At 43.3% G+C, this 14,059-nt stretch overlaps 2 protein-coding genes across 7 annotated transcripts in view; one reads left to right on the forward strand and one right to left on the reverse strand.

Annotated features, from left to right (window-relative positions):
- Positions 1–14,059, forward strand: part of LOC115108482 (ras-specific guanine nucleotide-releasing factor RalGPS2) — a 155,832-nt gene that overhangs the window by 77,831 nt on the left and 63,942 nt on the right. The window lies entirely within an intron of this gene.
- Positions 1–14,059, reverse strand: part of LOC115108483 (angiopoietin-related protein 1-like) — a 44,126-nt gene that overhangs the window by 878 nt on the left and 29,189 nt on the right. Inside the window, exons 5-6 of the mRNA XM_029632862.1 lie at positions 1,035–1,228; positions 36–306 (exon numbers count right to left, since the gene is read on the reverse strand). Of these exons, the coding sequence (XP_029488722.1) occupies positions 36–306; positions 1,035–1,228 (465 nt within the window). The remainder of the gene's footprint in view (positions 1–35; positions 307–1,034; positions 1,229–14,059) is intronic.

The raw sequence follows: 14,059 nt of genomic DNA on the forward strand, positions 1-14,059 counted from the left end.
GTATTCTAGCATACACGGTTTTCCCCTTGTTTTACCTGAGAAAGCATCCTTGTCCCTGTCCAGTGTGGTGAACATTTTCCCATTGTGGCTGCTGAGGGAGTCTCCAGCGTTTCCCTGGTAGGTGCCCAGTCTCAGGCGGTAGCCCTCACTCTCAGGCTCCAGGCGGAAGCTGCTGTACTCAGCATACACCTTCTTCCCCACCCAGTCCTCCAGCTCTACCAGCAGCCTGTAGTCCCCCTGCTTTGCCAGGTTAAAGATGTTCTCCAGACCCAGCCAGTATTCACCGTCTATGTTCCCAAAGCCTTTCTGTAGGGGTAGAGACACAGCAGGTTATATTATATATGCTTTCCAGGTTCCAAGGGTTTCTAGTAAATGGTTAAAGGTTTGTGAGTTGTGTGGTGGTTGTGTAGTTTCACACCTAAAGCATTTAGAATGTTCCGGTCATCCACCAACTAGCCTAAACGGCAGCAGTTTTTCTAGTCAGGAACCACACCTCTATCTGCAGACAGTAGATACAGTCACGCTCAGAGGACAAAAATGGTTAGTCAGTCGGTAGACTCCACTAAATGTTAAAGGAAGCCAAACCTTCAGAATCAATGGAACATGTTGAATCTCATTTGGAGACGATAATGTGTCAAAGTTCTGCCTCTGCTTTCCCAGTCAAGGTGAATTAACTGGCTGTGGCTGGGGAGAAAGACTATGGGGGCTGCACAGATACCACACACACAGACGCACACATTGGCAGGGCCAGGGCTTTCTCCAGAGTGATGGAGTGTGTTAGCAGCCTAGTGTGTTGGCGGAATGGTGTTGGTTATGTAACAAAGGAGGGGAGATTAGGGGGACGTGGAGCTTCCTACATCAGCCCCTCCCTGTCCCTGCTGAGGTCACAGCTGATTGGAGGTTTGAGGGAGAGGGCTGGACTTTACAGGCCATGGGTTAGCTCCAATGGCTCAGTGGTTAACAATAGACAGATGGATGCAGATACTTTTGTTCTCTCGGTGTGTGTCAGTGTGTGATCGTCTGTGCTACACCACCTTGTAGTTCTCCCAGTTCCTGAAGAAGTTGACCGATCCATCCTTCCTTCTCTGTAACACGGTCCAGCCTCCGTTGTCTAAGCTGTGTTCACACCAGGCCTGGATCAGCTGTTCATTACTCTCTGCCTTCAGCAGGTACATCCCACTGGTGCTGTGGCCCGCCTGGCGCACCTGGTAGCAGTCCTTAAACGGACCTGAGAGAAAGGAGAGGGGGGGAGGGAGGAATGGGTCAGTGCCTGCGTTGTCATAGCCAATGTCTCTACTCTGTTTGTCCTTCAGTGCTGCTTCTATGACATAACATCCTCTTCACTAATCACCAAACCATATCCTGCCTCAGGTGAATAAGATGTCTTCTTTCATCACAGACACAAAATACATTATGTAGCGTTCGCTGTGGAGAGAGGCAGGGGGGAGGAGAGGCGGAGGCAGGAGAGAGGGCACCAAAGATGGTGCCAGAGAGAGGAGAGGTCATGAGCAGATGAGCTCCTGCATTTTTCAGCATGTTCTTTTTATTTTTTTAGATTTAGATCAACTTTAATTTTTTTGTCAGGGACATATACAGGATGCTACCCTGTACAAAAAACAACCTTCTCTCCAAATCAAAACCTACAACCTGATTTTGGACAGAATTACAGAATCACCTGAAAGGTTTACAACTACCAAATATTATTATTCCAAAACTATACAGCAAATGCTCTGGAAAACAACAGAAACCTGAAAACACCATCCAACCTGGAACTGAGTTAGTAATGTTTAGTCTAAAGCTATATTTTATTTCCAAAAGCCAAGAAGAAAAATACATACTTTACTTTATAAGGACTGAATGCTAAATTAAGGCTGCCAAGCTTGATACAACTTCAATTAGCACTGGCGTGTGAAGTGAGAGGTGTCAAAGCCCTTTCCATTGTTGGGCTAGAGTCGCACGGTCTACTCCAACCAAATGGAGAAGCCTTAGAAGCTGCCTCCCACTGTTCAGAGGTAATTAAAATACAATGCCCTGTGTATGTAAAGAATGATAAGACACGAAAAGAGCCCAAAATTAAGCTCCTTATGGAATATCAAGACACTTTGTGCTGACATTATAAAAATGGAAACGATACCCCCACCCCGAGCAGGTCAGACCAGACCTCTTCTTAATATTTCCCAACAGCGGAAAGTCAACCTCCCAGCACAGAGTACTACATTTACCCAGCTGGAGGTAAGGCAGGTGGACGCAGGTGATTACACTACACTCAGCACAGACCCAGACAACAGTCCAGCACAACAACACCCCCTTAATCAGACCCGGAGAGCTGGAGGTGGAGAGAGACATATCTGTACTCTGGACTAGAGGTCGACCGATTATGATTTTTCAACTCCGATATTGATTATTGGAGGACCAAAAAAAGACGATAGCAATTAATCGGCCGATTTTTTTTCTTTTTACATTTTCTTTCTTTTTATATATAAAACTTTTTTTTAATTTTTTTAATCTATGTATTTGTAATAATGACAATTACAACAATACTGAATGAATACTTTTTTATTTTAATTTAATATAATACATCAATAAAATCAATTTAGTCTCAAATAATGAAACATGTTTAATTTGGTTTAAATAATGCAATAACAAAGTGTTGGAGAAGAAAGTAAAAGTGCAATATGTGCCATGTAAGAAAGCTAACGTTTAAGTTCCTTGCTCGGAACATGAGAACATATGAAAGCTGGTGATTCCTTTTAACATGAGTCTTCAATATTCCCAGGTAAGAAGTTTTAGGTTGTAGTTATAGTATTTATAGGACTATTTCTCTCTCTACCATTGGTATTTCATATACCTTTTGACTATTGGATGTTCTAATAGGTACTTTAGTATTGCCAGCCTAATCTCGGGAGTTGATAGGCTTGAAGTCATAAACAGCGCAATGCTTGAAGCATTGTGAAGAGCTGCTGGCAAACGCAGTAAAGTGCTGTTTGAATGAATGCTTACGAGCCTGCTGCTGCCTACCACTGCTCAGTCACTGCTCTATCAAATCATAGACTTAATTATAATAACAACACACAGAAATAAGAGCCTTAGGCCGTTAATATGGTCAAATCTGGAAACATTTCGGAAACAAAACGTTTATTCTTTCAGTGAAATGCGGAACCATTCCGTATTTTATCTAACAGGTGGTATCCATAAGTATAAATATTGCTGTTGCATTGCACAACCTTCAATGTTATGTCATAATTACGTAAAATTCGGGCAAGTCAGTTCGCAATGAGCCAGGCGGCCCAAACTTTTGCATATACCCGAGAAGTGACACAATTTCCCTAGTTTAAAATTGCCTGCTAACATAATTTTTTTTCAACTAAATATGAAAGTTTAAAAAAATATATACTTCTGTGTATTGATTTTAAGAAAGGCCTTGATGTTTATGGTTAGGTACATTCGTGCAACGATTGTGCTTTTTTCACAAATGCGCTTTTGTTAAATCATCCCCCGTTTGGCGACGTTGGCTGTCTTTGTTAGGAAGAAATGGTCTTCACATAGTTCGCAACGAGCCAGGCGGCCCAAACTGCTGCATATACCCTGACTCTGTTGCACACAATGCAAGAGAAGTGACACAATTTCCTATTTAAAAGAAATTCATGTTAGCAGGCAATATTAACTATATATGCAGGTTTAAAAAATATATACTTGTGTATTGATTTTAAGAAAGGCGTTGATGTTTATGGTTAGGTACACATTGGTGCAACGACAGTGCTTTTTCCACGAATGCGCTTGTTAAATCACCCGTTTGGCTGTGATTCAATGATAATGTAACAGGCACCGCATCGATTATATGCAACGCAGGACAAGCTAGATAAACTAGTAATATCATCAACCATGTGTAGTTAACTAGTGATTACGTGAAGATTGACTGTTTTTCATAAGATACGTTTAATGCTAGCTAGCTAGCACCTTACCTTGGCTCCTTGCTGCACTCGTATAATAGGTAGTCAGCCTGCCACGCAGTCTCCTCGTGGAGTGCAATGTAATCGGCCATGATCGGTGTCCAAAAATACCGATTACCGATTGTTATGAAAACTTGAAATCGGCCCTAATTAATCGGCCATTCCGATTAATCGGTCAACCTCTACTCTGGACTGTGGTGAGACAACTTCAACAGGAGAAGGAGCAGGAGAAAAACAGAGGAACAGACTGCTGGAGGAGAGAGTGAGGGGGATGGCGTGTGACAGAACAACCCATTAGAGAGGTGGCCACCCCCGCAGATAAGCCTGCAGAACAGCCCACCTCAGCTCCTGACAAAAGTCTCAACACCACAGCAGAACAGTCCACCCCGGATCCTGACCACGTCGACATCACAGCGAGACAAACAAATGAAGAACCTCAAGCCCAGAGAATCTAACCCCCTGTGAGCCCCCCCCCACACACACATGCACCCACTGAGGACATAGTCGTGGCCAAAATTTTGAGAATGACACAAATATTAATTTCCACAAAGTTTGCTGCCTCAGTGTCTAGATATTTTTGTCAGATGTTACTATGGAACACTGAAGTATAATTACAAGCATTTCATAAGTGTCAACGGCTTTTATTGGCAATTACGTGAGGTTGATGCAAAGAGTCAATATGTGCAGAAGTCACACGCATACGCTCAGGCCATGAGCAGGCAAACAGGCCAAACCCCCACTCTTACACTAGCCCAAGCCAATGGCATGTACCAGATTCTCAGCCACACGACCAAACACACGACCAACAACATTGGACATTTTATGGAACACAAAGCCTTCACTATCTCATCCTGGAATATCCAAGGTCTGAGGTCGTCTGCCTTTGGCCTAAAGAGCAGGAACCTGGACTTCATCAAAGACATTGAAATACAGACATTGTCATCCTACAAGAAAAATGATACAGAGGAGATGGACACACTGGTTGCCCTCCCTTGTCCCTCTCCCTCCCCTTGTCCCTGCCCCCTTGTCCCTCTCCTTTGTCCCTACCCGCCATTGGCCCTCTCCCTCCCTCTTGGCCCTCTCCTTGGCCTACCCCCCTTGGACCTCTCCCTCCCCCTTGGACCTCTCCCTCCCCCTTTCGTCTTGTCCCTCTCCCTCCACTGTCTCCTTCCCCTGTCCCCTTGTCCCTCTCCCTCCACTTTCTCTTTCCCCTGTCCCCTTGTCCCTCTCCCTCCACTTTCTCTTCCCCCTGTCCCCTTGTCGCTCTCCCTCCACTTTCTCTTGCCCCTGTCCCCTTGTCGCTCTCCCTCCACTTTCTCTTGCCCCTGTCCCTCTCCACTTTCTCTTTCCCCTGTCCCCTTGTCCCTCTCCCTCTACTTTCTCTTTCCCCTGTCCCCTTGTCCCTCTCCCTCTACTTTCTCCTTCCCCTGTCCCCATGTCCCTCTCCCTCCACTTTCTCTTTCCCCTGTCCCCTTTTTCCTCTCCCTCCACTTTCTCCTTCCCCTGTCCCCTTGTCCCTCTCCCCTTGTGTCCTTGGCCCTTTTCCTCGCTCTCCCCTTCTCCCTCGCTCTCCCCCCCTTGGCCCCCTCTCCCCTTTGGCTCCTTCGGCCCTCTCCATTTTTCCTGCCATCAGGCCTTTCTCTCTGGACTCTTTCCTCTTCAGTCCTTTCAACTGCCAATAGTCCCAGCATTATTAGATTAGGAAAGTGCTGCTCTGCCTGAAGGAACTTTAGACTCACTCATGTGACACACACACACACTTATACTTTACGCTGGGGGCTATTTTAGTTGGTTATGGTGCCAGGTTTCCTTCAGACGTGACGCTTGGCATTCAGGCCACTGTGTTCTTGGGGACCTTCAATGCAGCAGAAATGTTTTGGTACCATTCCCCAGATCTGTGCCTCGACACAATCCTGTCTCGGCGCTCTACAGGCTATTCCTTCGACCTTATTGCTTGGTTTTTGCTTTGACATGCACTGTGGGACCTTTTTTTTTTAGACAGGTGTGTGCCTTTCCAAATTGTGTCCAATCAATTGAATTTACCACAGTTGGACACCAATCAAGTTGTAGAAACATCTCAAGGATGATCAATGGAAACAGGATGCACCTGACCTCATTTTCCAGCAAAGACTCTGAATGCATATGTAAATAAGATATTTCTGTTTTTCCTTTTTAATACATTGGCAAAAAATTCTAAAAGCCTGTTTTTACTTTGTCATTATGGGCTATTGTGTGTAGATTGCTGAGGATTTTTGTTTATTTAATCAATTTTAGAATAATGTTGTAACGTAGCAAAATGTGGAAAAGGCAAGGGGTCTGAATACTTTCTGAGGGCACTGTATATGGAAAAATGAGTTTAAACATTTTGACCAATCGATTGGTTGAAAGAACAGGACATCTCTGTTGACCACTATTTTTTCTTTTCTTTTTTTTCTTGAAAAACTCCATAGTCTGTAACGATTTACAAGCTTTCCCAAAACATGATGCACAGTACTCCGTAATGTGTTGGATTGGATTTGCATTCAAGACAAAAAGTAAATTGCTTTGCCACATTTTTGCAGTATTAATTTAGTGCCTTGTTGTAAACAGGATGCATGTTTTGGATTATTTGTATTTTGTACAGGCATCCTTTTTACTCTGTCGATTAGCTTAGTATTGTGGAGTAACTGCAATGTAGTTGTTCCATTCCCCTGTCACAGCCATTAAACTCTGTAACTGTTTTTTAAAGTCACCATTGGCCTCATGGTGAAATCCCTGAGCGGTTTCCGTCCTCTCCAGCAACTGAGTTAGGAAGGATGCTTGTATCTTTGTAGTGACTGGGTGTATTGACACCATCCGAAGTATAAGTAATACCATGCTCGAAGGGATATTCAATGTCTGCTTTTTTTACCCATCTACCAATAACCGGCCTTTGCGAAGCATTGGAAAACCTCTCTGGTCTTTGTGGTTGAATCTTTTTGAAATTCAGTGCTCGACTGAGGGACCTTACAATTACCTGTATGTGTGGGGTACAGAGATGAGGTAGTAGTCATAAAATCATGTTAAACACTATTATTGCACACAGAGCGAGTACATTGCAACTTAAGTCCAAGATGGCGTAGCAGTCAGGCATCTTGTAACATTTTGCCTAATGTTTAAACAGCGTTAAAACGTTTTGAAAAGATCATAAATTCCATGGCAATGTACAATGTAGAATAATGGTCCTATTACGTATGTATGACCACTAGGGCTTGTTAATGAAGCTCTATCTACCGCAACCCTTTCCAGCCATAGAACGCAGCTACAGTAACATGTTGATAGCTACAATTGGTAACTTTTCAGACAATAACAAAATGTGACAATTCTGCTCTGGCATAATGTTCATTATTTGTTTTCCGTAACAACAAATGTCGCTGATTTGATTAGCTGCTGTCTTTATATTGGGGGGGGGTGATAAGCTTTAATATTGCAGATTGTGGCTTCCGTCAACGTAACTGTCTGCATAATTTCCTAACCCCATTTATAGAGTACCAGTACAGTTTGGACACACCTACTCATTCAAGAGTTTTTCTTACATTTTTACTATTTTCTACATTGCAGAATAATAGTGTAGACTAACTATGAAATAACACATATGGAATCATGTAGTAATCCAAAAAAGTATTAAACAAATATATTTATATATATTTTAGATTCACCCTTTGCCTTGATGACAGCTTTGCACACACTTGGCATTGTATATTTTCCCCTAACCCTAGCACCCCTCCCCTAATTAGAGGAAACTAATGAAAAACAACACTTAGGCTTCTACTTCCAGCTTATACATACTATATACATTTTACGAACACAGTATATTATACATTAGTTATCGTGTTATTTTTAGTCCCACACTTCAGCGCCACTCAACCCCTCCCATCTATCTCTGAACATCATCCAGTTTTGATTTCTATTTGCCAAATATTTTTCAACTGTGCTTGTGGTGATTCGCAACAGTTCTGAACCTTTCTATTCTCATAATTTCTAAAGATTGTAAATGAAAGATACATGTTTTTGCTAAGATTATATTATTGTTTGATTTGACTATAACTTTTCAAATCACAGAGCAGTACTATTTGCACAGTTGGCTCCAGGTAAATGTTGCAATTCTACAGCCATTCCTGAACCTGTGACCAAAAACAAGCTACCAAATCAAATAATCTTGTGGTTTTCTTCGCAGCAAAATCTGCAGCGCTGGGATGGTTTTATCATATATAAAATCCCTGTCTTAGGTCAGTTAGGATCACCATTTTATTTTAAGAATATGAAATGTCAGAATAATAGTAGAGTGATTTATTTCAGCTTTTATTTCTTTCATCACATTTCCAGTGGGTCAGAAGTTTACATACACTCAGTTAGTATTTGGTAGCGTTGCCTTTAAATTGTATAACTTGGGTCAAACGTGTTGGGTAGCCTTCCACAAGCTTCCCACAATAAGTTGGGTGAATTTTGGCCCATTTCTCCTGACAGAGCTGGTGTAAATGAGTCAGGTTTGTAGGCCTCCTTGCTCACACATGCCTTTTCAGTTCTGCCCACACATTTTCTATGGGATTGAGGTCAGGGCTTTGTGATGGCCACTCCAACACATTGACTTTGTTGTCCTTAAGCCATTTTGCCACATCTTTGGAAGTATGCTTGGGGCCATTGTCCATTTGGAAGACCTATTTGCGACCAAGCTTTAACTTCCTGACTGATGTCTTGAGATGTTGCTTCAATGTATCCACATATTCCCCTCCTCATGATGCCATCTATTTTGGGAAGTGCACCAGTCCCTCCTGCAGAAAAGCACCCCCACGACATGATGCTGCCACCACAGTGCTTCACAGTTGGGATGGTGTTCTTCGGCTTGCAAGCCTCCCCCTTTTTCCTCCAAACATAATGATGGCCAAACAGTTATATTTTTGTTTCATCGGACCAGAGGACATTTCTCCAGAAAGTACGATCTTTGTCCTCATGTGCAGTTGCAAACCGTAGTCTGGATTTTCTTTATGGCGGTTTCGGAGCAGTGGCTTCTTCCTTGCTGAGCTGCCTTTCAGGTTGTCGATATAGGACTCAATTTACTGTGGATATAGATACTTTTGTACCTGTTTCCTCCAGTATCTTCAAAAGGTCCTTTGCTGTTGTTCTGTGACTGATTTGCACTTTTCGCACCAAAGTACGTTCATCTCTAGGAGACAACGCGTCTCCTTCCTGAGCGGTATGACGGCTGCTTTGTCCCATGGTGTTTGTCCTTGCGTACTATTGTTTGTACAGATGAACGTGGTACCGTCAGGTATTTGGAAATTGCTCCCAAGGATGAACCAGACATGTGGAGGTCTACAATTCTTTATTTTTTTTTAGGTCTTGGCTGATTTCTTTGGATTTTCCCATGATGTCAAGAAAAGCACTGAGTTTGAAGGTAGGCCTTGAAATACATCCACAGGTAAACCTCCAATTGACTCAAATGATGTCAATTAGCATTTTAGAAGCTTCTAAAGCCATGACATCATTTTCTGGAATTTTACAACCTGTTTAAAGGCACAGTCAACTTAGTGTATGTGAACTTCTGACCCACTGGAATTGCGACTATAAGTGAAATAATCTGTCTGTAAACAATTGTTGGAAATATTACTTGTCATGCACAAAGTAGATGTCCTGACTGACTTGCCAAAACTACAGTTTGTTACAATAAATTTGTGGAGCTGTTGAAACACTTAGGTTGGAGTCATTAAAACTTGTTTATGTAAACTTCTGACTTCAATTGTACATATAAAGTGGGAAAAACGGTATGTGAACATAATTATAGTGACCAGTGTTCAATGACTGTGTACGTAGGGCAAAGCAGTCTCTAATGTTCAAGGCAAGGTATTGGGCGGAGGGTGTTTTTAACTGTGTAATGGCTTGGAGATGGAAGCTGTTTATCAGTCTCTCGGTCCCAACTTTGTTGCACCTGTACGGTCTCCTTCTAGATGGTAGGGGGGTGAACAGGCTTTGGTCGGGTGGCTGAGGTCCTTTATGATCTTCTTGGCCTTCCTGTGACAGCCGGTGCTGTAGATGTCTTGGAGGGCAAGCAGTGTGCCCCCGACGATGCATTGGGCTGACCGCACCACCACCGTGTAAAGCCCTGCGATTGTGGATGGTGCAATTGCCGTACCAGGCAGTGATGCAACCCGATAGGATGCTGTCAATGAGGCTCTCAATATAAGTAAAATAATATTATTTTTTGTTGAATTTTACCCCTTTTTCTCCCCAATTTTCGTGGTATCCAATTGTTTTTAGTAGCTACTATCTTGTCAACTCCCGTACGGGCTCGGGAGAGACCAAGGTTGAAAGTCATGCGTCCTCCGATACACAACCCAAACAAGCCGCACTGCTTCTTAACACAGCTCGCATCCAACCCGAAAGCCAGCCGCACCAATGTGTCGGAGGAAACACTGTGCACCTGGCAACCTTGGTTAGCGCAGAATGCGCCCGGCCCGCCACAGGAGTCGCTGGTGCGCGATGAGGCAAGGACATCCCTCCCTAACCCGGACGACGCTAGGCCAATTATGCGTCGCACAACGGACCTCCTGGTCGCGGCCGGTTGCGACAGAGCCTTGGCAGAGTCTCTGCAGTACAGCGCTCTTAACCACTGCGCCACCCGGGAGGCCTATAAGTGAAATAATTTACATTTACATTTAAGTCATTTAGCAGACGCTCTTATCCAGAGCAGTTGTTGGAACAATGAGTGGATGTTGTAAACAACTTGCCAAAACTATAGTTTGTTAACCTCTTCTTGGCGCTACCCATCCCATTAGCGGGATCATTTTCATCAGCAACCGCTGAATAGCACAGTCAAATAATATTACTAAAAAATATTCATATTCATGAAATCACAAGTGCAATATTGCAAAACACAGTTTAGCCTTTTGTTAATCCACCTGTCGTCTCCGATTTTGAAATTATGCTTTACAGCGAAAGCAATCCAAGCGTTTGTGTAAGTTTATCGATAGCATAACATCATGTAGATTAGCATCAGGAAGCTTGGTCACGAAATCAGAAAAGCAATCAAATTAATTGTTTACGTATATTCCAAATAATAAATATAATTTCCACAGAAACATGTCTCACGTTTTTTATAATCAATCCTCATGTCTTTTTAAAATACACTGCTCAAAAAAATAAAGGGAACACTAAAATAACACATCCTAGATCTGAATGAATGAAATATTCTTATTAAATACTTTTTTCTTTACATAGTTGAATGTGCTGACAACAAAATCACACAAAAATTATCAATGGAAATCAAATTTATCAACCCATGGCGGTCTGGATTTGGAGTCACACTCAAAATTAAAGTGGGAAAACCACACTACAGGCTGATCCAACTTTGATGTAATGTCCTTAAAACAAGTCAAAATGAGGCTGTGTGTGTGGCCTCCACGTGCCTGTATGACCTCCCTACAACGCCTGGGCATGCTCCTGATGAGGTGGCGGATGGTCTCCTGAGGGATCTCCTCCCAGACCTGGACTAAAGCATCCGCCAACTCCTGGACAGTCTGTGGTGCAAAGTGGCGTTAGTGGATGGAGCGAGACATGATGTCCCAGATGTGCTCAATTGGATTCAGGTCTGGGGAACGGGCGGGCCAGTCCATAGCATCAATGCCTTCCTCTTGCAGGAACTGCTGACACACTCCAGCCACATGAGGTCTAGCATTGTCTTGCATTAGGAGGAACCCAGGGCCAACCGCACCAGCATATGGTCTCACAAGGGGTCTGAGGATCTCATCTCGGTACCTAATGGCGAGCACATGGAGGGCTGTGCGGCCCCACAAAGAAATGCCACCCCACACCATGACTGACCCACCAACAAACCGGTCATGCTGGAGGATGTTGCAGGCAGCAGAACGCTCTCCACGGCATCTCCAGACGGTCACGTCTGTCACATGTGCTCAGTGTGAACCTGCTTTCATCTGTGAAGAGCACAGGGCGCCAGTGGCGAATTTGCCAATCTTGGTGTTCTCTGGCAAATGCCAAATGTCCTGCACGGTGTTGAGCTGTAAGCACAACCCCCACCTGTGGACGTCGGGCCCTCATACCACCCTCATGGAGTCTGTTTCTGACCGTTTGAGCAGACACATGCACATTTGTGGCCTGCTGGAGGTCATTTTGCAGGGCTCTGGCAGTGCTCCTCCTCCTCCTTGCACAAAGGCGGAGGTAGCAGTACTGCTGCTGGGTTGTTGCCCTCCTACGGCCTCCTCCACGTCTCCTGATGTACTGGCCTGTCTCCTGGTAGCGCCTCCATGCTCTGGACACTACGCTGACAGACACAGCAAACCACCTTGCCACATCTCGCATTGATGTGCCATCCTGGATGAGCTGCACTACCTGAGCCACTTGTGTGGGTTGCAGACTCCATCTCATGCTACCACTAGAGTGAAAGCACCGCCAGCATTCAAAAGTGACCAAAACATCAGCCAGGAAGCATAGGAACTGAGAAGTGGTCTGTGGTCCCCACCTGCAGAACCACTCCTTTATTGGGGGTTTGACTTGGAGTTACATTGTGTTGTTTAAGTGTTCCCTTTATTTTTTTGAGCAGTGTATATATTCGATAATATATCAACAGAGTGTGTAGGTTTTTCAATAACAGCGAGACGAACAATGGCGGCTTTCTCAGTTGCGCAAAAACTGACTCTGAGAGCCTGCACCTATTCACTTACACTTTGTGATCCTTCACGCTAATTTTTCAAAATAAAAGCCTGAAACTATGTCTAAAGACTGACACCTTGAGGAAGCGATAGGAAAAGGATCTGGTTGATATCCCTTTAAATGGAGCGAAGGCAGGCTATGGAACATGGCGCTTTCATTATAGAAGCCTGTTATACTCACAGACAATATTTTTACAGTTTTGGAAACTTTAGTATTTTCTATCCTAATCTGACAATTATATGCATATTCTAGTTCCTGGGGCTGAGAAATAGGCCGTTTCAAATGGGTACGTTTTTTTAGCCAAAAACGAAAATACTGCCCCCTACACGCAAAAGGTTAAACTTCTCTAGGGTCGGAATTTTGGATGAAAAGCTTGCCCAAATAAAATGAATCACTAACCTTTGATCTTCATCAGATGACACTCATAGGACATCATGTTACACAATACATGTATGTTTTGTTAGATAATGTGCATATTTATAGCCAAAAATCTCAGTTTACATTGGCTCGTTATGTGCAGTAATGTTTTGATTCCAAAACATCCGGTGATTTTGCAGAAATGTTCATAATAAACGTTGATTAAAATATACATTTTTATTTTTCACAGAATTAAAGATGGACTTCTCCTTAATCCAACTGCTGTGTCAGATTTAAAAAAAACTTTACAGAAAAAGCATAATCTGAGAAGGCGCTCAGAACCCAAAACAGCCAGAGGAATATCCGCCATTTTGGAGTCAACTAAGTTAGAAATAAAACCATAAACATTCACTTACCTTTGATCTTCATCAGAAGGCATCCCAGGAATCCCAGTTTTACAATAAATGACTGATTTGTTCCATAAAGTCCATAATTTATGTCCAAATAGCCACTTGTTAGCGTGTTCAGCCCAGTAATCCATCTTCATGAGGCGCAGGCACTTCGTCCAGACAAACTCGAAAAGTTCCGTTACAGTCCTTTAGAAACATGTCAAACGATGTATGGAATCAGTCTTTAGGATGTTTTTAACATAAAACATCAATGTTCCAACCGGAGAATTCCTTTGTCTGTAGAAAAGCACTGGAACGCGAGGTAAATCTGTCGGGAGCGCGCGTCGTGAGACCAAGGCACTCTGCCAGACCCCTCCTTTATAGTAGAATCCTCATTCAAGTTTCTAAAGACGGTTGACATCTAGTGGAAGCCGCAGGAAGTGCAACTTTAACCATATCTCAATGTGTATTCGGTAGGCCAAGCTTTGAAAAACTACAAACCTCAATGTCCCACTTCCTGGTTGGATTTCTCCTCAGGTTTTCGCCTGCCATATGAGTTCTGTTATACTCACAGACATCATTCAAACAGTTTTAGAAACTTCTGAGTGTTTTATATCCAATACTAATAATAATATGCATATATTCACATCTGGGACAGAGTAGGAGGCAGTTCACTCTGAA

This window comes from Oncorhynchus nerka, linkage group LG24 (assembly GCF_034236695.1).
Source record: "Oncorhynchus nerka isolate Pitt River linkage group LG24, Oner_Uvic_2.0, whole genome shotgun sequence".
NCBI lineage: Eukaryota > Metazoa > Chordata > Actinopteri > Salmoniformes > Salmonidae > Oncorhynchus > Oncorhynchus nerka.